Source organism: Girardinichthys multiradiatus, chromosome 14 (genome assembly GCF_021462225.1).
Source record: "Girardinichthys multiradiatus isolate DD_20200921_A chromosome 14, DD_fGirMul_XY1, whole genome shotgun sequence".
Classification (NCBI taxonomy): domain Eukaryota; kingdom Metazoa; phylum Chordata; class Actinopteri; order Cyprinodontiformes; family Goodeidae; genus Girardinichthys; species Girardinichthys multiradiatus.
The window spans coordinates 3,602,410-3,627,073 of record NC_061807.1 but is presented as its reverse complement, the minus strand read 5'-3'; the positions used below and the strand labels follow the sequence as shown (position 1 = coordinate 3,627,073).

General features: G+C 39.3%; 2 protein-coding genes and 1 non-coding gene across 4 annotated transcripts; all 3 read right to left on the bottom strand.

Moving 5' to 3' along the window:
* Positions 1–1,451: 1,451 nt before the first annotated feature.
* On the bottom strand, positions 1,452–12,267 carry LOC124880863 (serine protease FAM111A-like). 2 transcript variants are annotated; one of them, XM_047386250.1, is made up of 6 exons: positions 12,105–12,267; positions 8,901–8,927; positions 8,739–8,812; positions 3,955–4,014; positions 3,558–3,611; positions 1,452–3,450 (listed from the first exon to the last, which is right to left on the bottom strand). In XM_047386250.1, the coding sequence occupies exons 3-6, from the start codon at positions 8,805–8,807 to the stop codon at positions 1,570–1,572; spliced, it is 2,064 nt and encodes a 687-aa protein (XP_047242206.1). In that variant the 5' UTR covers positions 8,808–8,812; positions 8,901–8,927; positions 12,105–12,267; the 3' UTR covers positions 1,452–1,569. The 2 variants fall into 2 exon arrangements, with proteins under 2 accessions (XP_047242206.1, XP_047242207.1); XM_047386251.1 differs by lacking the exon at positions 8,739–8,812.
* A 1,247-nt stretch (positions 12,268–13,514) lies between these two features.
* rnf175 (ring finger protein 175) lies at positions 13,515–23,288 on the bottom strand. The gene is made up of 9 exons (XM_047386564.1): positions 23,166–23,288; positions 22,791–22,828; positions 22,563–22,704; positions 18,893–19,047; positions 17,486–17,593; positions 15,606–15,726; positions 15,166–15,299; positions 14,892–14,993; positions 13,515–14,272 (listed from the first exon to the last, which is right to left on the bottom strand). Exons 1-9 carry the CDS (start codon positions 23,184–23,186, stop codon positions 14,152–14,154), a joined length of 942 nt encoding a protein of 313 aa, XP_047242520.1. The 5' UTR covers positions 23,187–23,288; the 3' UTR covers positions 13,515–14,151.
* Positions 23,289–24,543: 1,255 nt separating this feature from the next.
* Positions 24,544–24,635, bottom strand: LOC124881410. Its single transcript, XR_007041660.1, has one exon. It is a non-coding gene; the product is annotated as a small nucleolar RNA SNORD14 (small nucleolar RNA).
* Between the last annotated feature and the right edge of the window lie 29 nt (positions 24,636–24,664).

Here is a 24,664-nt window from a genome sequence, read left to right as displayed (position 1 = left end):
GCAACTTTTGAGACAACAGACATTTTTTTTTAATTTGGACTCTTTAATAAAAAATAGAAAGTTGTCATTAAATGTATTCTCATTTTGCAATAACTTAACACACATCAAAATTATCTGCTGCTTCTGGCATAAAAGTAAACAGATTACAGAAGCCAAGACATATTCTTTTACAGTTTATTAAAATCAGATCAATAACATTTGTCATCTAAAGGTTTTTACAAGAAAAACAAGCTCAATTTAACCTTAATAAAATGTAATTAAACTAAATTATTTCAAACCCAATCCCATCATGTAGTCAAATTACATACAGTCCAATTTAATCCTGATTATAGAGTCGGTTAATAATGAAGCGACATTAAAAAAGGTTTTCTATACAAGGAAATGTAGCAACAAAAACATTACAACATTTCACTTAATAATGAAAAGCTAAATACAATAAAAACAGTAAGTAAGAGAAAATAAACGACTAATTAAAACAGCCGGATGTTTCTGCTCAACTGGATTTGAAGCCAAGATAAAAATATGTTTTTTTTTAAAAGGGACATCAAATAATTTAAGGTATTAGCCATCCTTACAGCAAGAGGGAGATTGTTCCAGAGATTGGGATCAACAACATAAAAGCCTCTGTCTCCTCGGGTCACAAGATGAGTCCTAGGAACATCTAAAAGAACCAAAAGGTCGGACCTCGAACTTCTCCTGGAAACGTGTTTGTGCAGAAGATCTGTTAGATAAGGGGCCTGACTGTTTTGCAGCAGCGTTTTGGACCGGCTGGAGGTGACGTAGAAGAGAGATGTCCAACCCAGCATGAAGAAAGTTCCAATAAGCCAGTCTAGATGTAGCATATAAAGTCAGAAAAGAACAGGTCCTAAGATGTAGCCTTAAGGTATCCCACAACTCAAAGGGCCTCAGAGGAGAAAACTGTACCTGGAAAAAAAAAAACCTCTGCAAGACCGGTAGGAGCGAAACAAATGAAAGACGGTGCCCTTAAAACCAACAGACTGATCCAGACATCATAGTAGATAGTCTAACATTATGGTCCGCCGTGTCAAAAGCAGCAGTCAAGTCAAGTTTATTTATAGCGCTTTTCAGCAACAAGACACTCAAGGCGCTGTACATACGGAAAAACATTACAATGATACAGAAAATCAATCAGAGGTAATTAAACAAAAATAAAGAGAATAGAATGATGGATAAGAAAATAATAATGTTTAGATGGCCCAGTCAAAGGCCGCTCTAAACAAATAAGTTTTTAATCTTGATTTAAAGCAACTTAGGGTTTTGGCGCTTTTCCAGTTTTCTGGGAGTTTATTCCAGATTAGTGGAGCATAAGAACTAAAAGCTGCTTCTCCATGTTTGGTTCTGGTTCTGGTTCTGCAGAGTAGATTTGAGCCAGAAGACCTGAGAGGTCTGGGTGGTTGATCCACTGACAACAAGTCTGTAATGTATTTTGATGCTAAGCCATTCAGTGATTTATAGACTAACAGAAGTATTTTAAAGTCTATTTTCTGAGCTACAGGGAGGCAGTGTAAGGACTTTAGAACCGGGCCGATGTGCTCTACTTTCTTAGTTCTAGTGAGAACTTGTGTCCATTTCCTCCTCAGAATCTGATTGCTCTCCTATTTCTCCGTTTCTCTCCTGATTTTCCACACAGTGAGCCTGATCTTTGCTTTGCTTTAGTCCAACACGATCAATGATCTCCTCAAGGTATCCGTTTCCTTGTGCTTCCACCAGAACTTTGTCCAACATGTCCTGCCTGCCACTTTTCTGTAGGTCATCCAGAAGCATTTTAAATATATAGAGCAGAGGGAAGGCAAACTCAATAACACTGTGACCAGGTCTTGGACAGTCAAAGAAAAATCCACCGGTATGAAAACCAAAAACACGTCCAAAAGGATCAAACACTGGGGAGCCAGAGGAGCCATGATACATGAAGCTGTTGTAGGTCACATGAATATCTGCATAGGGGTTTGTTTTGATCTGATAATTGATTGAGCAGACAGTAAAAAGATGATCCTTGTAGGCCTCTAAATTCTGGGTGACAGCCTCCTCCCGGTCCTCTTTCCTGATGATACATGTAACATCCCATTTCCTCTCTCCTCCTGCTGGATGACCAATAATACAAGCCCCACCATCATCACCTGGTTCGGGTACAGGACCAAATCTCTTCAGGAGTCCTGGTGGTATCTCTGTTTGATCAGAGGTTTGGCTCCCACATATGAGCTCTAATACGGCATAATCTACATCATGGTTCCAAACAAGCACCTCTGTGTTAAATGTTCTCTTTGATTTACCGTCTGGATTTTCATAGTTGAACGTTGCGGAAATATTGAGATATTTCAACCAGTTTTTTCCCATGCCTTTCTTAAAATCTTTGAATAAGTGGGCATTGGTTAGAACAAGGTTGCCAGACAGCACAAACCCTGTGCCTTGAACTTTAAAATCTGAAGAAGTTTCCTTTATTTCCAAGAGACAAATGGACTCGCTGAGGTTAAACAACTGCCTCATTGTGTAGACTTTACTAAAAGTCTGTTGGATCTTTCCAAAGTTCTCTTTCTTCAGTTTTAGGGCTTTATTAAAGGAACGACCAGCAAACCTTTCCTCCATCAATTCTTTCAGCTTTGGAAACTGCTGCCGCAGAAGGTCATAGACCTCCTTATGGTCAATTTGACAATCTGATTTTTCCATTGCCGTCTTTAAACTGACGCCTTCCTTTCCTGCATACTCTAGAACTGTTGTTGTTTTACTCTTGCTTTGTGAATTAATTGATGCAGATGCTTTTTCCTGCTGCTCCTCGTCGCTGGTCTGTTGAGTCGCATCTTGTTCTTGAATTGCCTGTTGTTTTGGATCCTTTGCTTTTGTTTTGCCTTCCTTTGGAAGACATATGTGGAATTTCCTTCCATCTAGGTTGTCAACTATTTCTGTACAGTTAGTAAGAACTCCAGTCTTATTATCAGACAAATTGAAGTCTGTGAGACCTGCAACAAAGCGACCATCCAGCCTTAGAGTTTCAACCACTTTCGTCCCTTTTCTCCCATAAACACAGAAATATCTAAATTGCTCAACAATATTGTTGCATCTAAATATCATATCCGTTTTGGTTTTGGTGTATTTCCCTCCTTCTTTATCTATAAAGAAAACAGAATAGTTTTCTCTTGGCAGGACTCTGCGCTCTGCTTTCTTTTGCTCCACAACTTTAGCTGAAGTGGTTACTATCAGACACTCTTCTTCCTCAACACAAGAACAAGGAAAATGTGTTGGAACAATGTGGGAATCATTTCCTTCACCCAACTTAATGATGATGTTTTCTTCTGATCTCTTCATTTTCTCTTTAAATTGTTGGCTTAGATGTGATTTTATGATCTCAAGCACAGTGCGTGGTTGGTTACAGTCAACTGTGTATTTTTGGCCATCTGAATCAAATTTGACTTTGAAGTGATGTAGATGGTCAACCTGCAGTAAATAAAATAAACAATGAATGTAAGAAAATTAAATAGTACTAGTAGCTAAAAGTAGTATAATGATGCAAACATCATGAAGGAAATGACAAAAACACAAACCTCTGAAGTTCCAACGTCTTCCACAATTTCTTTCTTCGCTTTTCCCAAATTCATCTGTAAAGGAAACACATACAAACGTTTCCCAGAATAGAAAATAAGACACATGTTCCCAGCATATTAGAAATATTTTCTGAAATTTCATATAAATGTGCTCAGTTTTTAAAATACTGCATGTGTAATTTATAGTATCTTTGTTCTAACTTCTATAAAACATTCCTAAAGAAAATCCCTCTTTTTTTCTCTGTAGGAAGATTTTTGACATATTATAGCTAAACAAAACAGACATGAGTAATGAAATTTGATGATTGAGGGGCAGCCCTTGTACCTCCAGACCAAAATGAATGCGTTATGTTTTGGTATAAACATAAAGTCTAGACATCATTCACCTGCATCTCACCTTATTCTCTGGAACTTCAGGCTTTTTCCTTGGTGTGCTGCAGGAGCTGCCAGGATCACCCTGTAAAGCAGGTGAAATTAGTCCTCAATGCTCACAGTTATTTAACATGCCAACACAAGCTATGAATACCAGGATTAGGGAAGGGTACCGAATTCGGTACTTTCATAGGTACCGACCGAATTGCGTCGGTACTACCGAGTACCAATTCATGTAAAATCAAACGGTACCATGTTTTGCTATCTAAACGCATCACTGTGACACCGAGGGAGTGGAAGAGTGAGCGATTTTCCATGCCGGACATGAACAGAGCATTGCACGCACAAGAGCGTAATGATGTCAGTGGCCGCTGGTCTATGGCTGGTACCGTCAACAAAGCACGACTGACAGAAAGAGCTCGAAAGTATGGCTCCACTTTTCAAAATAGGGTGCAGATTATGCTCGCTGCAATATTTGTGATTCAATGTGCAAGTCCAGCGGCGGGAATATTTCTAATCTGAGGAAGCACCTGCAGTGTTTCCTCTACCACTATTCAAGGAGGGCGCCCCTCTTCTTGTCATCTTCTGATAATGCTCGCTTGAATTTCATCAGCATGAATCCCACGATCCGAAGAGAGCGAACCTCCAGTGTTCTTGTCAGTAAGACAGCATCTTCCATTTCACCTCCAACCAGCTTCAAGCAAATGTTGCACAGTAGTTACTCCCTTTTTCCACAACAGCTCCGACATCATTGCCATATCCTCCCAGGATGAGCCTAATCGGAATCCTTTGAGGATAGGCTCCAGTAAGAACCTGTAAAGATTCAGACGTTCCAAGTCTGTCTGTTTCCATCAGTTTCCGGGTTTTCAAAACGCTTACACTAAATTTGGAGTTATCAAAAATGACCAACTTTTGAACAGATCTTTCTGCAACTTGCCTCCGCAAAACATGTTGATCACCATACAAAAAAAAAAACCTAAACACTGTAACCTGAAAGCTGCTTTTCTGCTTTCCAAATGTATCAAACCATATCCTCCTCCTTCCTTTGGCAAAAACAAGACACTTTGAGGAACCCAGTGCAATCTCTACCAAAAAAAAGTTTAAAATAATAGTCTGTAATTTCCTTAATAAGCTAGGTGGAGGTTCCAAAACAGCTAAACAATGCCACAAAGATGAAGCAATGAGATTATTAATATGTATGCGACCCCTATAAGAAATTCCTGTCAAAAGCCAATGCCGCTTCTTTAACCTACCCTCCATCAGCTCAAAAAAACCCTTCCCAGTCTTTCATCAGCTCCCTGGAACTCCTAAATAAATACCTAAATATTTAAAACCATTTTTTACCCACTTTAATTCATCGGATAATTTAGGCCCTTCTCCTGTCCATTCACCTACTATTAAAGCCTTACTTTTACTCCAGTTTACTTTGGATGAAGACATTTTACCAAAATAAATCTATAATCTCTGTTGTGGCAATAACAGGAGAGTCAGATGTTCCCATTTTTACAATGTCATCCGCATATGCAGACAGCTTAAAGGGTAAAGAAATTTCATTCGGTTTTACCCCACCAAACCTTTTTCTAAATTGGCATAATAAAGGTTCAATGCTTAAAGAATACAACATACCCGACATTGCACAACCTTTTTGGATACCTCTCTTTATATTAAAAGGAGCACTTGAACCCCTGTTGACCTTCAGAACACTCTCAATGTCACAATAGAGGGTTTTAATCATGGCAATGAAATAGGAGGAGAAACCAAAAGCCTTCCAAAGATATTGGTGCTCCACCCGATCAAACGCCTTTTCTTTGTCAAGGGAAATCAGACCACTGTTTTTTACCAATAAATTAGGGATGTCCAAATAGTCTCGAATTAATGATATATTATTTCTTATTGATCTGCCAGGGATGGTGATCAACATGGATAACTTGATCAATGACTTTTCCCAGTCTGTAAGCCATAACCTTTGAGAACATCTTGTAATCAGCACATAATAGGCTGATTGGTCTCCAGTTCTTCACAACTTTCTATACTCAACAGCGCACCCTGCAGTTCTTGTGGGGTTAAATTGTGATCCAAAAAAACACATTATCTTGCTCTGAAGTTTTTGGCAAGTTTTTAAGGAAACTTTCAGTCAACACGGAATCTTCTCTGTACTCACTGACATACAGTTTTGAACAAAAAACCTCCACAACTCTTTCCCGCAGCTCTGTTGGTTCTGTCAGTTCTTCTCCATCTTTAGACCGAATGCAGTGAATGACTCGATTTTGCCCATTTTTCTTCTCCAAACTGAAGAACATTTTAGAGGGAGCATCCGTGAACGGACCAGAGCTCCCTGTGCTCGACCCCCAGCCGATCAGACAATGCAGTTCATTTAATTTTGAGTAACTGAAAATGGTCTCGATTTCCTGTGGACTAAAATATATCAGTCTCTAGTTTTTCAATAGATTTCACCATCTCCCCCGTGACATTGTGTGTGTGTTGAGTACAGAACTGCTGAATTTTAATTTTACCAATATCCCGATGTTTCCTAGTTCTCCATTGCTTCCAGAAAAAGAAAAAACCTTTTTTGAAACAACCATCATTTTATAAAACAGTATTAAAATGCCAATATGCACTCTTAGGTTTCATTCCATTTATGAATACATTTCCTGACATCATACTATGATCAGAAAAACCTACCGGTCACAAAATGCAAGATCTAAATTTCTGCAAATGATGACCAAAACAGTAAAACTTGTCTAATCTCGCTAAAGACATAATTCTCCTTACAGTGAGCCCATGAATATTGTCTACTTTTCATCCACCAAATCAGAAGTCTCATTAATATGTTTCAATATGCTCCTTGAATGTAAATGTGGCTCCAAACGATTCCTGTCTAAATAATCAACTGTGCAATTAAAATCATCTCCTAATATCAGGTAATCTGTTGACGCACAACTCGACAATGTGCTTGATAATTTATCTAAAAAAATACATCGTTCATTTGGAGTTACTGGGGCATACACGTTTAATAAGGCTGCCTTTATGTTTTCGTACTTAATCTTCTAGATAGGACATCCTTCAACATGATATCATCGCTTATGAAAGGTGCTAAAATAGAAAAAAATATTTTTTTTGCCGGGTTCACAAGAGGGAAGACAGCAGTATGCGTGTTTCTCAAAAAAAATCCCCCTCTCAACTACTTTGTTCACTTTGTCGATAGAGTCCAGAAACATGACTGCATTATTCATCCTGGAAGCTGCTTTCATGCTTTCGCATCCAACAACCTCCCCTACAGCCAAACCTCACTCTTCAACCGAAAAATCCCCCCCTAAAAAAAGGCTCCTGAAACCATCTGATCTATTACTTCTCTCGGCCATCACACCCAGCTACATGCTGGGTGCTGCTGAAAAGACCGCCAAAGAAACACCAGTGAAATAAAGTTGTGTAAACAGAAAGAAACGTGAAACACTGCTGTGAAAGATGAACTCTGTCAAATTTTCTACAAAACGTTCATGCGTTCTCCTCTCCCCACATGCAACAGACACTCACGCATGCACACGCAAACAAAAGAAAGACAGATAAAAGATGTGATAAAGAAAAATTAAAAAGATGGAGAAACAGATATATTTACAGTACAGACCAAAAGTTTGGACACACCTTCTCATTCAAAGAGTTTTCTTTATTTTCATGACTATGAATATTGTAGCTTCACAGTGAAGGCATCAAAACTATGAATTAACACATGTGGAATTATATACTGAACAAAAAAGTGTGAAACAACTGAAAATATGTATTTTATTCTAGGTTCTTCAAAGTAGCCACCTTTTGCTTTGATTACTGCTCCACACACTCTTGGCATTCTGTCGATGAGCTTCAAGAGGTAGTCACCTGAAATGGTTTTCCAACAGTCTTGAAGGTGTTCCCGGAGATGCTTAGCACTTGTTGGCCCTTTTGCCTTCACTCTGCGGTCCAGCTCACCCCAAACCATCTCGATTGGGTTCAGGTCCGGTGACCGTGGAGATCAGGTCATTGACCTGATCTCTAATCTGAGCTGCTGTTAACCTGCGATTTCTGAGACTGGTGACTCAGATGAACTTATCGTCCGCAGCAGAGGTGACTTTTGGTCTTCCTTTCCTGGGGCGGTCCTCATGTGAGCCAGTTTCTTTGTAGCACTTGATGGTTTTTGCGACTGTACTTGGGGACACTTTTAAAGTTTTCCCAATTGTTCAGACTGACTGACCTTCCTTTCTTAAAGTAATGATGGCCACTTATTTTTCTTTATTTAGCTGCTTTTTTCTCGCCATAATACAAATTCTAACAGTCTATTCAGTAGGACTATCAGCTGTGTACTATATCCACCTCCTGCACAACACAACTGATGGTATCAACCCCATTTATAAGGCTTGAAATTGCACTTATTAAACCTGACAGGGCACACCTGTGAAGTGAAAACCATTTCAGGTGACTACCTCTTGAAGCTCATCAACAGAATACCAAGAGTGTGTGGAGCAGTAATCAAAGCAAAAGGTGGCTACTTTGAAGAACCTAGAATATAAGACATATTTTCAGTTGTTTCACACTTTTTTGTTCAGTATATAATTTCACGTGTGTTAATTCATAGTTTTGATGCCTTCAGTGTGAAGCTACAATATTCATAGTCATGAAAATAAAGAAAACTCTTTGAATGAGAAAGTGTGTCCAAACGTTTGGTCTGTACTGTATATATGATACGGTATCGGTACCGTATCTGTTCAAATGAGAAAGGTACCTATCCCTAGCCAGAATAGGGGTTATTAACGAAGCTGTCATCAGCCCTGGTCTTACATGTTTCTTCATGAAAAAGCCAGGTATTGTTGGCTGGTTTTCCTCTGCCTTTCGCTTCTTGGGAGCCATTGTTTCTGCCATTATAGTGATAGAGTTGTGATAAAGACGGTGTTAATTAAAATATGAGCTACTTCAATAACCAATATGAAAGAAGGGACTCACCTGTAGCTTCCAGTAAACGAAGTCTCTCTGCAAAAGATATAAATTTTCACATTCAGGTCAAAAGTTGTCAGTTCCACTGAGTCAGAAAATACACAAAATCACAAGTTTTAGACTTTTAAGGACCAAATTAAATAAACCAAAGATTTGTCTTAGCATAAACTATTCCAGCTGTTTGACTAAAGCATGTAACCTCACTTTTGAGTTAACCTGTGTGCATGTTGCAAGTGTTGCGTTTGTTCTTTTTTTTTTTTACTGACTTCTGTAAAATAAAATACCCCTTGGGATAATAAAGATATCTTAAACCTTGAACCACTGCTGCAGACACATTCATTTTTTATTTTACTTAACAGATGGAAAGTCAAAGTAATTAGAAATGACTTTTTACTATTCTTACTATTGTATTACTAAATTCAAATATGCTCAGAGCTAAAAACAGCATATAAATTAAAAGGTACAGTTTATTTACAGATTATGAAATATTGTAGTGAATAATTAAGAATACATACAATAAATGACTCAATAAAATAATTACTGGGCCAAAACATAGCTACACATAAATTAGTATGCAAAGAAATACAACAAAATCATAAAAATAAGAGATTTATAGAATATGTTATCAATTAATCAGATGTAAATATATATTATCCATTTTAATCCACTAATTTTCAAATCCTATTTTTTTTAACTATATTTTTTCTTTGTTTAATAATACAAGCTAATTTCTTGCTCATTAATTTTTCCTTGCCCCTCTATTCATTTCATATTTATTACCACCCAAATATATTTAAAACATGTTTTTCCCCTCAAAAAATATAATTTTCAAATAATTTTACTATTCCTTTATTTCTTAAGCACTGATATATTTTCCCCCTGTTTATATTTTCTTACCCAACGGATTTCCCTGAGCCCATCTTTCTTTTTTACATTACATTGTCCCTATAATGTCTTGACCTCAACATGCTGCTGGTGATGTAAATACGAACGGGGCGGGACATAGACAGAGGGGGCGGTCTTTAGACCAGCGTCACCACCTCAGCTTCTCTCCTATTGGCTGAAGTCCAGCCTCCAGGAAGTAGCCGCTGAGTCTCTGCCTGGTTCGGAAAAGGAGCAGAAACGGCTAACTGAACTTCTGTCATGTTGCTAAAGAAGTCAGGAGCATTGTGGATCAGGTGGTAGATAGCGCTGTTAGTCGGGATAATTTACTGCATCCTGTAGACTCTAACTGAGAGAATACTTCAGTTTGCCAACATAGTAAGAGGAAGTCACGTTTACGGACCCGCTTTCAAAATAAAAGCATGGCTCAATGACGGACTGTTTCCACAATCTAACCAGAGGAAAGATAGTTTTAGAACTTCATCATTAAAGTAGCATCTTTAAACATTTACAATGATTCTTTCAGAATAATATTAAGATACGAATTGTTCAAAAAGAAAGACTGGTAATAATGGCCAATATTATTCACCATATTAATAATCTTTTTAAAATAAACTAATCACGACAGAAATCATCCTTGAATGACAGTTCTGTTTCTATAAATGTCACTCGATATACAGGTCCTTCTCAAAATATTAGCTTATTGTGATAAAGTTCATTATTTTCCATAATGTAATGATGAAAATTTAACATTCATATATTTTAGATTCATTGCACACTAACTGAAATATTTCAGGTCTTTTATTGTCTTAATACGGATGATTTTGGCATACAGCTCATGAAAACCCAAAATTCCTATCTCACAAAATTAGCATATCATTAAAAGGGTCTCTAAACGAGCTATGAACCTAATCATCTGAATCAACGAGTTAACTCTAAACACCTGCAAAAGATTCCTGAGGCCTTTAAAACTCCCAGCCTGGTTCATCACTCAAAACCCCAATCATGGGTAAGACTGCCGACCTGACTGCTGTCCAGAAGGCCACTATTGACACCCTCAAGCAAGAGGGTAAGACACAGAAAGAAATTTCTGAACGAATAGGCTGTTCCCAGAGTGCTGTATCAAGGCACCTCAGTGGGAAGTCTGTGGGAAGGAAAAAGTGTGGCAGAAAACACTGCACAACGAGAAGAGGTGACCGGACCCTGAGGAAGATTGTGGAGAAGGGCCGATTCCAGACCTTGGGGGACCTGCGGAAGCAGTGGACTGAGTCTGGAGTAGAAACATCCAGAGCCACCGTGCACAGGCGTGTGCAGGAAATGGGCTACAGGTGCCGCATTCCCCAGGTCAAGCCACTTTTGAACCAGAAACAGCGGCAGAAGCGCTGTTTTGAGTGCATAACTGTACATGATTATTTGAAGGTTGATGTTTTTTGTATTAAAAACACTTTTCTTTCATTGGTCGGATGAAATATGCTAATTTTGTGAGATAGGAATTTTGGGTTTTCATGAGCTGTATGCCAAAATCATCCGTATTAAGACAATAAAAGACCTGAAATATTTCAGTTAGTGTGCAATGAATCTAAAATATATGAATGTTACATTTTCATCATTACATTATAGAAAATAATGAACTTTATCACAATATGCTAATATTTTGAGAAGGACCTGTATGTTAAATAGTAACAATCAAACCCCCTCTAGCTGACAGAAACGGTTTAACCCTGCTACTCAGCAGCCAATGGGAAAGTACATCACTCACCACGTTAACAACGTCAACACGTTGTTAACGTGTTGTCAACACGTCACAGGTCACGTGTTTGTGAACCAGCTGGCTTTCCACAGACTCGAGCTTTCGAGGTCGTAAAAAGTGAGCTTTGCCCGGACTTGTCTGTCTGATGGATCCATAAGTCCGCGGAGTCAAATACCTTGTTCTGCTCTTTAGTGTTAGTCTGTCATTTGGCTCTTATTAGGGCGGTCTACCTCCCAAAGAAAGCCTTTAAAATGCTTTTATGAATGTTTTGCTGATAGAATAAATGTTTCATAAAACTCAAGTTGCGTTTGAAGGAACTTAGAGCAAATTTGACCTTTCTAGATTTTCTAGATTTATAACTAAAGCTGATAAAATGAGATCCATGTTCCCTAAAAACAGGAACAGCCCTTGACTGGAGCCCCACCTCGAAGCTAACTGGTCCTGGTCTGGCCGCTTCTGTTTAGTTACACAGGTGGTATATTAAAAAGTACTTAAATTAAATCTATCATCAACATATTTTCCCATTTCTATTTTTAATTCAATGGTAGTTTGTACTATATATACACTTGGTCGTTACTCACTGGGTCAAAGCTGTTCCGTGAAGAGTAAAAACAAAGATCCAACTAAAGGAAACAGAGACGCTGAAGGTGGAAGAAGAGAGGACGGTGGGATTTAAAGCAGGTAACCCGCAGACATTAACCAATCAGTGGGCTTTGGTCCAGCTCTGCTCTCTGGCTCCTTCTCTGCGACACTCCAGCTGTGTTAAGATTTATAAAATGGCGCCGTGTGTCCAGAGCCAACCAGTGATTGCCACGTATCATCCCCTAGGAGTGATGCTTTCAAGTACGACTGGGAATTCCAACATTTCAACTAACAGATATCCGTGTAGAACAAAATATTACAGAATCATTTTGTTTTTTATTTCCGTTAGCTACTCCCATGTACCTTCATCATTACTGTATATACTACAAGTTTCCGATCGTGATTGAACTGGACCCGGCAGAATGGTTGCGTTCAAATGAAACTAGAACTTTCAAGTTTTGTTTCGTTTCGTCTGAAACGCAAGTTATAAACTGTTTAGCAATAAAAGAGATTACTCATATTCAATCATCGGGGCGGCTTTTGTTTTTTTTTTCTTTCTTCAAAATAACATTTTAAAAGTAAGTGCACCATCAAGGCATATACTTTTGTACATAAAAAAATCTTCTCATCAGCACCAGGTTTTAAAAACTAATCAAATTAAAGCAAACAAACAAAGAAATCAACATTAATACATTTTTATACTGAGAGGAAACCAAAATATATAAATATAATTTATTTTAGCAAACATTGCAACCATCCAATAGCATGCTTGAAAGTTAGTACGAGCTTATGTATCAAGCTTATGTGATTTTTTTGGTTTTCTTTGGACATGGAGGTTAAACATGGTCCCATGTGTCCAAAGAACATTATTCCAAGTTTCTTTTGGTTAATCCATGAACTCATAAACGTTTTATCACACATCCCCTTAAAAGGCAACATTCACATGCAATTACTGCAAAGTTAGTAGCATCTCCAACCTTATTTTCACAATGCTTTCTGCACATTTTTACATGTCAATTCCAGAATCTGCCAGACAGAAACTCCTTGAATTTTCAGTAATTGCAACCAAGCTTTTAAAATATGGATACATAAAATCACAAAATGTGGAATCTGCAGAGGCTGTTTAGGAGGAAAGCCAGACTGATGGCTGAATGGACAGAAAAACGGCAAATACAGAATAAAGTCTAAAAACACATTTTTCCCATCGTCTATAATAAATTAAATTCCATATTTTCCAGACCGACCAGGATTCTTGTCTTCATTCAAAAAGTTTTGTTTCCTACTTTTTAAATTAATTTTGCTATTAGTTATAGATATATATTATAAATGACAGAGAATGCAATGATGAACAGCATTTTTAGACTGAACTGCAGGCGATCGCATGCCTTTCAGAACACAAACACTTTGAAAATGTTTCATAATTCTTTATTAAATACAAAGTGGCAGTTAAACGTTTGATTTGACAAACCTGTTTCTTTCACGACTCTTTGACAGTTTGAAACCGTTACATTTTTCTGAGAAGTACTGATGCTCTGAGCTGATGGTTTAGGACCAGCAAATAATAAATTACCTCGGAAATAAACTCAGATGAAGAACAATGTTCCAAAGGTAAATTTTAAAACCAGCATACCTGAAAATATTAACAGCTTTTAGGAGTCATCGGAGCCATTTGGACAGTTATCCTTATGTAAACACTTTGCAAAGAAGAGCTTTAGATAAATAAAGCAGAAACCCGTTACTGGAGTCAATTAATCCAGCAGGAAGGAGTGTGCAAATAAAACCTGGCTTTGATAAATAATAAAAGGTGAATTAATTTTTCATTTTAACAAAAGCTGCATGGAAGAAACAGCTTAAAAATACTGGATTAATGCCTGAAGTGTCCTTTATGCTGGCGGTGGTTTGAGTTTGCAGCGTCCTCAGTCCAAAAGAAGTCATTCTGCAGGAAATTCAGCAAGAGTTTGAAACCGCGGTACGAAGCAGTCCTTTTTTTAGCGCTGCCTTTAACAGCTGACTCCAGACGATCCTGTAGCGGCGTTCCTCAGGGCTCTACTCGAGGCCCAGAGAGAAGTTTATTCCATGAACGACGCCGATGATGATGGGTTGCCAAGCGACTAAATATCGCAGCCAGTCGAGCAGCTGGCCGTACAAAACGTGAGTTTTCTCCCAGCTGGAAGGAGGAGGAATTAAGGAGAATAACACGACATACTGTGGGGTTTCCCCACTAGCTGCTGACGACAACTGTCAGAGTTCCCAAACATTCATCATTTCAAAAATCCATACTTTTTGCATTCCCCAGTTAGTTTTTAGGCTGATTTAAAATGTCTTTAAATCAGCCTAACCCAACCAAGGAAAATAAGATGAAAATCTAATTTAAAGCACTCCACACCATATTAATGCAAGAACGGCTGATAGTGATGACACACAGGAGGTTTAGGACATTCCTCTCCGTGTTAATTATCAACCATGTGCAGAGTTCAGGTTTCCAGTTTACAGCAGTGAAATCCCAAATGAAACCTTATTGATTAGCTTCAAGTAACCTGAAAAATTATTGATTAAGACAAAAAAATATGAGAGAATTTTCCACTCCTGGCCTGAAGTACATCTGTACTCCGTGTCTATTTGGAAATATTTATCTCTTAAAGCTTTGATTAGCCATTAATGGACTGAATATTAGATCTGTACTTTGTGTAAACATGTTTTCCTTTCGTGCTCTTTGCTGCTGTTCACGTCTCTCTGTTCTCTGTGATGTAAACAGACCAAATCAACAATCAGCAAAAATAGGATACGGGTTGTTCATCATCCTCTTCAGGTCGACCTTCTCGTTGCAGTACGGACATGTCTGCTTCTTTCCCACAATGCACCAGCCCCGGATGCAGAACTCGTGGAATCTGGCGGCGAGTCGGTGAGTTAAGGATGAAATCTGGTTCTCTGCAACACAAACAGCAGCCAGAGGCTCCATGCTGATAGAAAGATCATTTCCTGACCTGGATTCAGCTCCTGTGGGAGTCGCATTACTGTGAAGAGAAGAGATAAATCAACTCTCTGGAAACAACAGGATACATGTGACCACAGGAAAGCTGGAAGGTGTCTTCTATAAGTCCCTCCTCCTCCACCTCCACCAGGATCCTCTGACCGCACACCGCACAGATGTCTCCGCTCAGGCTCCTGCTGGGAATGCCCCCCTTGTTGTAGTACTGACAGCGAATGGGGAGGATAGGTATGTTTTTAGTGTTTTACAAACAAGACCTTTAAAATGATACCCTTGTCACTATTTGGAGTTTCAAAGGTTTCTTTGAGTATCTCTGAAAAAAAAGGTGTTAATCCTGCAAGTTCTGAATAATTTTTATTTTCTGCAGGATTATTTGGTCCTTGACACCAGAACACCGAATGCTAAGTAAATCTTCACTCAAACTGGACTGCTTTGTGCATTAAAAACCATGTTAGGTTGCAGTGAAATTGTTTCTACCAATTTAGCTGCGGATGACTTTGCGCTGCTTTACCCCGATCGTCGAAGCCATGTAGTCGGAGCAGATTTCTGCAAAGTCTCGGCCCATGACGCCGTAGTAAAGACCATAAAATAGCATGATGACACCGATGTCCATGGAGTCCTCTGCCTTGATCCTGCACAGGGAAACAAACAGGAATGAGCGATATATGGAAAACTATTTTAAAATAATCAGATAATAATAATAATCAGAGCTACCCCCACTGAAGTTGCCGCAACGTGTCTTTGTCGTACAGTTGGCCGGGCCGGCTAACCATCCGACAACTACTGAGATTAGCTTCAACGCTAGTCCCTTTAATGGCCACATGTGGATGACTGGGACAGTTTTGCCTCCCTCAACTCGTCGTCCGGACACCTTCTCCTCAGCACGGTTCACGTCAGAGGTAATGTTTGGGCAGCGAAGATTAGTTTAAAGTTAAATAATCTAAATAATGTTTGTTTCATAGTGTTTGTTTGTTTTGAGAAACTCGGCTACAGTAAGTGCTAGCAGAGTAGCGCTTAGCTAATGATGTGTTCTGTGTTGAGTTTTTAAAGTTGAGACAAACTTCATTTAAAGGGTGATTTTTAAAAACAGATCGGCCATAACGCTTCGTCAACGCTTATGCATTTTGATCCTTTTATTGAAGGTACATGTTTGATTTTAAATACCTATAAGCTTCTTTTCTTTGCTTCAACTGCTAACGGCTAAGGTAACATGTGACTTATGACGTCATCTTATGAATCCATTAAGAATCGTTTATCCAGAAAGATTGTTAGTTTCCAATCTAGCCAATTAATATTTCCCTAAATATTATTTTACTAAATGTGATAGCTAATTAAACACCAGCTAAGGATAATCTCTCCAGGAAGGTTGTTGGATTTAGTCAGAGTAATATTTCCCTTAAATATTATTGTACAAGATAATGGGAGCTAATTAAACACCACTGACAATTAGTCATCCTGAAGGTTGGTTTTATTCAGCAGATCATTATTTAAAACATTATTTTATTAAAATAATATTTTATCTGATCTTGCATTGTGAAGGGTTGTCTAAATGTTGCTGATTATTGCCTAAGTTGGTTCCAAGACTAACTTAACTTCATTTCCAGATTCTTCAAGATAATCCTTGGTTCTCAAACATAAACATTGCATGGTAATGTTGCATCACTCTTTTTGGTCATGATTTCTAATCATCTTTAATCAACTTGTTTATATTGTACATAGCCCATTAGTCTTCATTATTCTTTAATTGTGATTGGTAGTTTAGTTGGATTGTTTTAGCAAAGTAAAGAGTTTGTTGATTGAAATATGTTTGACTTTGAGTTGACTTATTTTTTTTAATAAATTCTTTTTTTTAAGAAATTGTTTGAATTCATTCCATATATGTGTAGAGTTTATACTGTTCAATAATGTTAGAGCTCGGCTCACCCATTTCTATTTTGTCCTAATACCATCGCCTTACTGGGCTGGTATTCACAGGACAATCCTTAACAGACTGAATTATTATTTAATAAAATATTAATCTGAAATATTATAATCATAATAATCACAACAGGAGAGATACCAAGACTGAATACAGGTTCTGTCAAGCCGGTTTGTGAACATCGGTAACCTTCTTTTGTTTGCAAAACGTAATAGAAACTGTTGTTTTAGTGATTTGGTTGTCATTTTACACCCATTTTCAGGTCACAGGCCCAGTTCTCCAGTGACCCACCTGGTTGTCAAATGGGTTTTTTTTGATTTTAAGGAAAATTATTTTTCATGCTCAATTTTCTTTTTTACACACTTTCTCCAGACATGGGATAAAAACCAACTCCATATTTCTCACCACCGCGTAGAAATCCTGTTTTTGTCTTTCAGTCAGATTATGATTGAGCCGTCTGGTTGGAGACTGACCTGAAGAAGACGTTGAAGCCAAACATGGTGAACATGATGGCCAGGTAGCCCAGGACTCCCACAGCGTAACTCAGCTTGTAGATCAACAGGAACCACTTGTAGACCATCCTGGAGATCAGACATGTAGTTAGTGGAACCAGAAACACCCTGAATCCTCTAACAGAAACTTCCAGGGTTCTCTTTGCTTTCCTAGCTTGACTTTTGAAGGCTAAAAATCAAATGTCACAAACTTATGTGTCTTGCTACAGCGGTGGAGCCTTAAATGCCTGAGCTGCAGAATCCATCAACCAGGGGTGTCCAAAGTGTGGCCCACAGGCCATCTGGAGCTCTCATAGTGTTTGTGTGTGGCCTGCGTCTCAACCAGGACAGGTCGTTAATACAGATGAGACACTTTTTAGGACAAGACTTTTACTTCAAACCAGACAAATTAAAAATACTGAAAATGGGAGATGCTACACAAAGTGTTAGTCTTTTATTTAGCAAACGTTTTGCTGTTATTTTAACTTCATAGCAAATACGAGCACAAACAGCCAGCAGCATCTACTGAACACCAGACTTGGATGCACCCTCTCATTCAACCTGGCTAAAGAGTGTACGTTAGGGCTGATACAATTAATACTGATTTGTCAATTATTTAAAAAACTGTCAACTAATTTAGTAATCTAAAGATATAATAACTGTAGAATACAGACGTAAAACATGTGATTTGCTGAAAGGACAAACCACCCAGAGTAATTAGGCCAAAATGTGACCAAAAATATCTACATTTTGCTTTAGGATGAAAACCTTTGTCTGTAAATATGCTCTATCCAGAACTCCTTTAGTGGCATAGTTTTAGCTTCAATCATTCAAATTCTGCAAAAATCTCCCATAATGCACCATTTGCAATCTGATTATTAATCGAAAAAATAGTCGCCAGATTAATCGATTTATGATCCCTTTTCTACAAAAATCGGATTTCTGTGTTTGTTTCAATGAAATACTGTCATGAGTTCTAAACATTTTCGGACCCGTAAATCCTTTCAAATGGGTGATTAAGACACCTCTGTCCCGGTCCGCAGGCTGGGTGGCTCGACGGGATCAGAAAGAACTAGAAACACATTTTTCTCCACGTCTGGAAAATAATCAGATGAATTTTCAACCTGCAAAGGCATCCTGAACATTTGTTGCTTCATAGTGGTTTCTTTAAAAGAAAAAAAATAATAACTCAAATACCCAGCTTCCAGTGGTTTCCATGGAAACCATGATGATGGAGTATTTGCCAAGAGAGAGGATTGTTAAATCCATGGTAAACCAATAAAGAGCAGGCAAAGCTTCCAGTTAACATAAACATCAGTAACTAGCTTAGTGCAGCTAATCATTACAACATAAATACCCATCCAGAACAGCTCTGGTCCGTTCTCCTACCTGGGTGTCCTGCAGGACAGCGGCTTGCGGGTGGCTCTGAAGATGATGTAGCTGGTGATGACGGAGAACATCCCCCACATGGACAGAAACCTCCACCAGTAGAGCTTGATGGTGAAGTAGAGCGGGACCACCCACATCTGGACCAGAGTCACCAGCTGGAGGACAGAGAACATCAATTTCCCGTCCAAACGCCACATCTGGCACCACTTTAACAAAATGCTGAGCCAAAAGAAATTTTTTACTCAGACATATTTAATAGATCTGGGTTTTATCAGGAGATCTGGTAAGATCAGCAGCTTTAACATGAATACGTTGGGTACTTGTTGTTTTTTAGCCAGTTCAGGACTGTAGTTTCGCTCTCTTCGAACCACAAGTCTTACAAAATGGACGTGCCTGCAGCGGGCCGGTTTGTCTCGATCATGAAGTCTAGAGGGACGTTTGGTTCCTGCTTTAACAGGTGATTTTTTGGGTAAACAAAGAGAATAAAATATTATTTACCTGCAGAAGTGACTCAGTTATTATGGTTTGATCTTGGGTTATAATCTGTCTTCAGATGAGTCAGCCAGTCCAAACGGGGATCAGAACCAGAGTAAATGTAAACAGGGTGTAATACAAAGATTTTTAGAAATGATTTTAGCACTTTATGACCATTTAGCTCCATAACTCATTGAAATAGAGATATACACAGCTATGAAATGGAGGAAGGAGTATGAGAGTATGATGACATGCCTTAATCAAGACTGGATCTATTCTAAATAACATTACATTTTAGAGATCAAGTTGTTTTTATGGCTTAAATTCTTCTTTTCTGGGACCAGTACCTTTCTGCTCAAAGCCTTTAGCTTAGAACACGTAGGAGAACTTTAGCTCTCGGGTCAACATCTGTCTGCTGCAGGTAGAATACTTACTTGCTGAGTACTTCTTCACAGAATCGTCCTACAAAAATGTGCAGTTATTTCTGGATCATTTCTGTTTTTTGCATTTGCACTCCGGTTTAAAGAGTGCTTCCAGCGCTGCTCTAGAGCCGGTTCAAAACTTTGACCCAGTTCATTTTGTTCTGAGCCCAAACAGTGGCCAGAAGAAAAACTCGTTTCTCCAAATCTCGTGAGGTGTGGTGTCGTCTTGAACACAGTCGGGTGTTTTAATGTTACCTACTGCTGGTGTGTACTGTAAACCCTGTTTGCATTAGATGTCAACCGTTTAGATCGACTATATAGGTGTTATTAGCCCATCTGTTTGCAGAAATGAAACATGATAGACGCTCTAACTGTGACCCCGTCTGCTTGGTGGACCTGAGCTACTGTATCAGCTGTGTCTATAGTTTACTGAGTGATATCTGACCTCGGCTTCCTGCATGTGAACGATCAGATTAAATAAACAGATGCTTGAGGTCAACGGGCCCCATCTGGGCCAACGCTACACTTTTGTCAGGGAGATCTCCATCTGAATGCAGCGGTATCTCTCCAGGCACCACTTGCTTGCTCAGGAGGAGGGATTGCTGCAAAGCTGCAAACCAACATGTGCTGTTCTGTTAATAAAGTTGGTTCCTCAGTATTTCAACTGTTTATGGAGGCTTCACGTCCCCAAAATGTAACTATCTGGTTGTGCGCTGGAAACTAAACAGTGCACATCACCCTGAGCATACCATACCCATGGTGAAACACGGCGGTGGCAGTATCATGCTGTGAGGATCCTCAGCCAGGGCAGTGAAGATGAGCTGTTTTGCATAGAAGATTGGGCTCTAGGTGACTCTAAAGACTTAAAGCTTGCAAATAAAAGTTGGTTCTAGTATCGACTCAGGGGAATGAATACACACGCCGGCCACATTTTCAGATTTGTATGTGTAAAACAAATTACTTTAAAACCATATTTCATTTTCCTTGCACCTTACACTTACAGGTCCTTCTCAAAATATTAGCATATTGTGATAAAGTTCATTATTTTCCATAATGTCATGATGAAAATGTAACATTCATATATTTTAGATTCATTGCACACTAACTGAAATATTTCAGGTCTTTTATTGTCTTAATACGGATGATTTTGGCATACAGCTCATGAAAACCCAAAATTCCTATCTCACAAAATTAGCATATCATTAAAAGGGTCTCTAAACGAGCTATGAACCTAATCATCTGAATCAACGAGTTAACTCTAAACACCTGCAAAAGATTCCTGACGCCTTTAAAACTCCCAGCCTGGTTCATCACTCAAAACCCCAATCATGGGTAAGACTGCCAACCTGACTGCTGTCCAGAAGGCCACTATTGACACCCTCAAGCAAGAGGGTAAGACACAGAAAGACATTTCTGAACGAATAGGCTGTTCCCAGAGTGCTGTATCAAGGCACCTCAGTGGGAAGTCTGTGGGAAGGAAAAGGTGTGGCAGAAAACGCTGCACAACGAGAAGAGGTGACCGGACCCTGAGGAAGATTGTGGAGAAGGGCCGATTCCAGACCTTGGGGGACCTGTGGAAGCAGTGGACTGAGTCTGGAGTAGAAACATCCAGAGCCACCGTGTACAGGCGTGTGCAGGAAATGGGCTACAGGTGCCGCATTCCCCAGACCTGGGCTACAGAGAAGCAGCACTAGACTGTTGCTCAGTGGTCCAAAGTACTTTTTTCGGATGAAAGCAAATTCTGCATGTCATTCGGAAATCAAGGTGCCAGAGTCTGGAGGAAGACTGGGGAGAAGGAAATGCCAAAATGCCAGAAGTCCAGTGTCAAGTACCCACAGTCAGTGATGGTCTGGGGTGCCATGTCAGCTGCTGGTGTTGGTCCACTGTGTTTTATCAAGGGCAAGGTCAATGCAGCTAGCAATCAGGAGATTTTGGAGCACTTCATGCTTCCATCTGCTGAAAAGCTTTATGGAGATGAAGATTTCATTTTTCAGCACGACCTGGCACCTGCTCACAGTGCCAAAACCACTGGTAAATGGTTTACTGACCATGGTATCACTGTGCTCAATTGGCCTGCCAACTCTCCTGACCTGAACCCCATAGAGAATCTGTGGGATATTGTGAAGAGAACGTTGAGAGACTCAAGACCCAACACTCTGGATGAGCTAAAGGCCGCTATCGAAGCATCCTGGGCCTCCATAAGACCTCAGCAGTGCCACAGGCTGATTGCCTCCATGCCACGCCGCATTGAAGCAGTCATTTCTGCCAAAGGATTCCCGACCAAGTATTGAGTGCATAACTGTACATGATTATTTGAAGGTTGACGTTTTTTGTATTAAAAACACTTTTCTTTTATTGGTCGGATGAAATATGCTAATTTTGTGAGATAGGAATTTTGGGTTTTCATGAGCTGTATGCCAAAATCATCCATATTAAGACAATAAAAGACCTGAAATATTTCAGTTAGTGTGCAATGAATCTAAAATATATGAATGTTAAATTTTCATCATGACATTATGGAAAATAATTAACTTCATCACAATATGCTAATATTTTGAGAAGGACCTGTATTTACTACTTTATGTTGGTCTATCATATAAAAATACATCTAAGTTTGTGGCTCTAAATGTGACAAAATGTGAAAAGGTTCAAGGAATACGATTAGTTTTTTTTTTGCGAGACAAACCAGCAGCTGGGTTTGGAGGCTACTGGGAGATTTAGAACTTGCTTGGATGACCTGATCTGAGTTAAATCAAGACTTTCTTGCTGCTCACGTTGTAGGAGCGGTGATGCCTCTGCTTCCACTGGACCAGGACTATCTGAGCCACCACCAGCGTGGCGATGAGGATCAGCACCATCTCAGCATGCATGGCTTCATGCCCCCGGTGCTTTATGTGCAGCCGCTCATGCTGCATCCTGCAGAGAGGAGGAAGAAACAAGCGGGGGGTCAGAGCTGATGATGCTTTTAAGCTCAGGGTGCTGAAGAGGCTGCCATCTCTCACCTCCAGTTCTCCCTGTGGGTCATCTTCAGCAGGTCGTCCTGAAATGAGACACAAATAGCAGCTGCTGGGAGGTTTGGGTCTCTCTCTGGACATTTAAATGTAGGTTAAAACAACTCAGCCGCACAGGTAAAGGTAAACAGCTGCGTACAGTCAGGACAACCTGGCAAAAGGTCATTTAGTGGCGTATGACTGATTTAAATGTGTTTAAAACGTGTAATAACACGGCTGTAATGCCACGTCTAACTACCAGCAGCTAGCTAGCCTGTTAGCTTGGGGAAAGTTAGCCTCGTTCATTTCCGGTTTTTACGTCAAATATTAAACAGCTCGCAGTCAGACAAGCAGAAAATATCCATCTGTCAACAATAAACCCCTGACCTGAGGTTGAACGCCTGCCATCGCCTCTCTCTGCGGCTCCTGCTGCGCACAAGCCGACCGTCAGCGGCTAGGAGGCGAGAGTACGCAAACCCATGAGGGACAAACCGCACAACAACGCATTTTTGTTAAACATGTTGCTGTCTAAACGTTGAATTAATGACGCCTTCATTTGATTTAAATTATACATTTTACACCAGTTAAGAACTTATCATGAAATGGTGAGTCTTTTATAGCAAAAGTAGTTTAAAATGTGTTTTAATGGTCTGGGCATCACTGACTGAATGGATCCTTGGATCAATTAGTCTTCCAGGATGTGTTGTTCATGAAGTCTTTCCTGACCAGAATGAGTTAAATCCCTCCCTGGGGGAAGAAGTGACCCCACACACACACACATTGTCTCAGGATGAATCAAACAGCTTCACACAGCAAACATGTTAGCGCCATTTTATTTGATTTGAAAAACTATTTAAACGAGGTTTCATCTGATAACATTTTACTCCAGTAGTCTGCAGTCCAGTTCTGGAAATAAAACCAGGCTAGCATTCAGAAGTCTTCATTTCACTGTATGCAAAAACACTTACCAGCTTCCATTTCTCTGCAAGCTCTGCACCGGTGGTAACATTACCCCACAGATATTGAACCTCTCAAGTTCTTGAGTCACTAAACGGTTGATCTGGGTGCAGACTAAAAGCTTGCTTGGAGATAACCATGGACTATATCTATACTTCCTGTACCAATTCCCTTTTAAAGCAACTATTGCTCATTTATCCTGGAGGTGGGTTCAGTCATTGCTGAATTAGTGCCAGATAGTTACCTCCAGGTTCAACCTGGCCCTGGATCTTTGGTACAGATTTACATGATTGGCAAAGTAGTGACAGTTATTTAAGAAACTTCTTTCCAGCATAAATTAGCATCCAATATATCTTTAAATTATTTTTTTTAAAGATTCTGAAGACTGACCAATAAATGACAGTCATAACCTTCCCTTCAACAATAGCTAGTAATCAAGACAAAATCTGGAAAACAGACAAATTCATGACCTGGTTTTGTTCTGCTAATGGTGTCATTTATAGAACATAAAAACGGGTCACTTTTATTAGAAGTTTCTATAAGAGTGAGTCCGTTTTAACTGGTCCGTAAAACTACATCCAAATAAACAGTAGAACAGCAGATTCTTTGTAGGGGAAGAAAACACTTTGCTCAGTTTCATTTACATCTGACAGACTTTATTTCTGGAGTAACAGCCAGTAGACGTTAATCCCAAATAATCCCAGGGAGTAACAGAAAAACTCAGCTGAAGTTGGTCCATCTGTGGGAAGAAGAACAAGATTATAAGAAGGAATCCCATCAAAGATGAATCCAACAACCACAAGTAAAGTCGCTCAGACATCCAAGGAAGACATGAACCATCTTTGGTCTTCAGACCTCTGGAGGAAACTGCGAATGGAAGGAAGAAAATCATCACAGCGACTCAAAGAAAAAGTAAATTAAACCTGAAC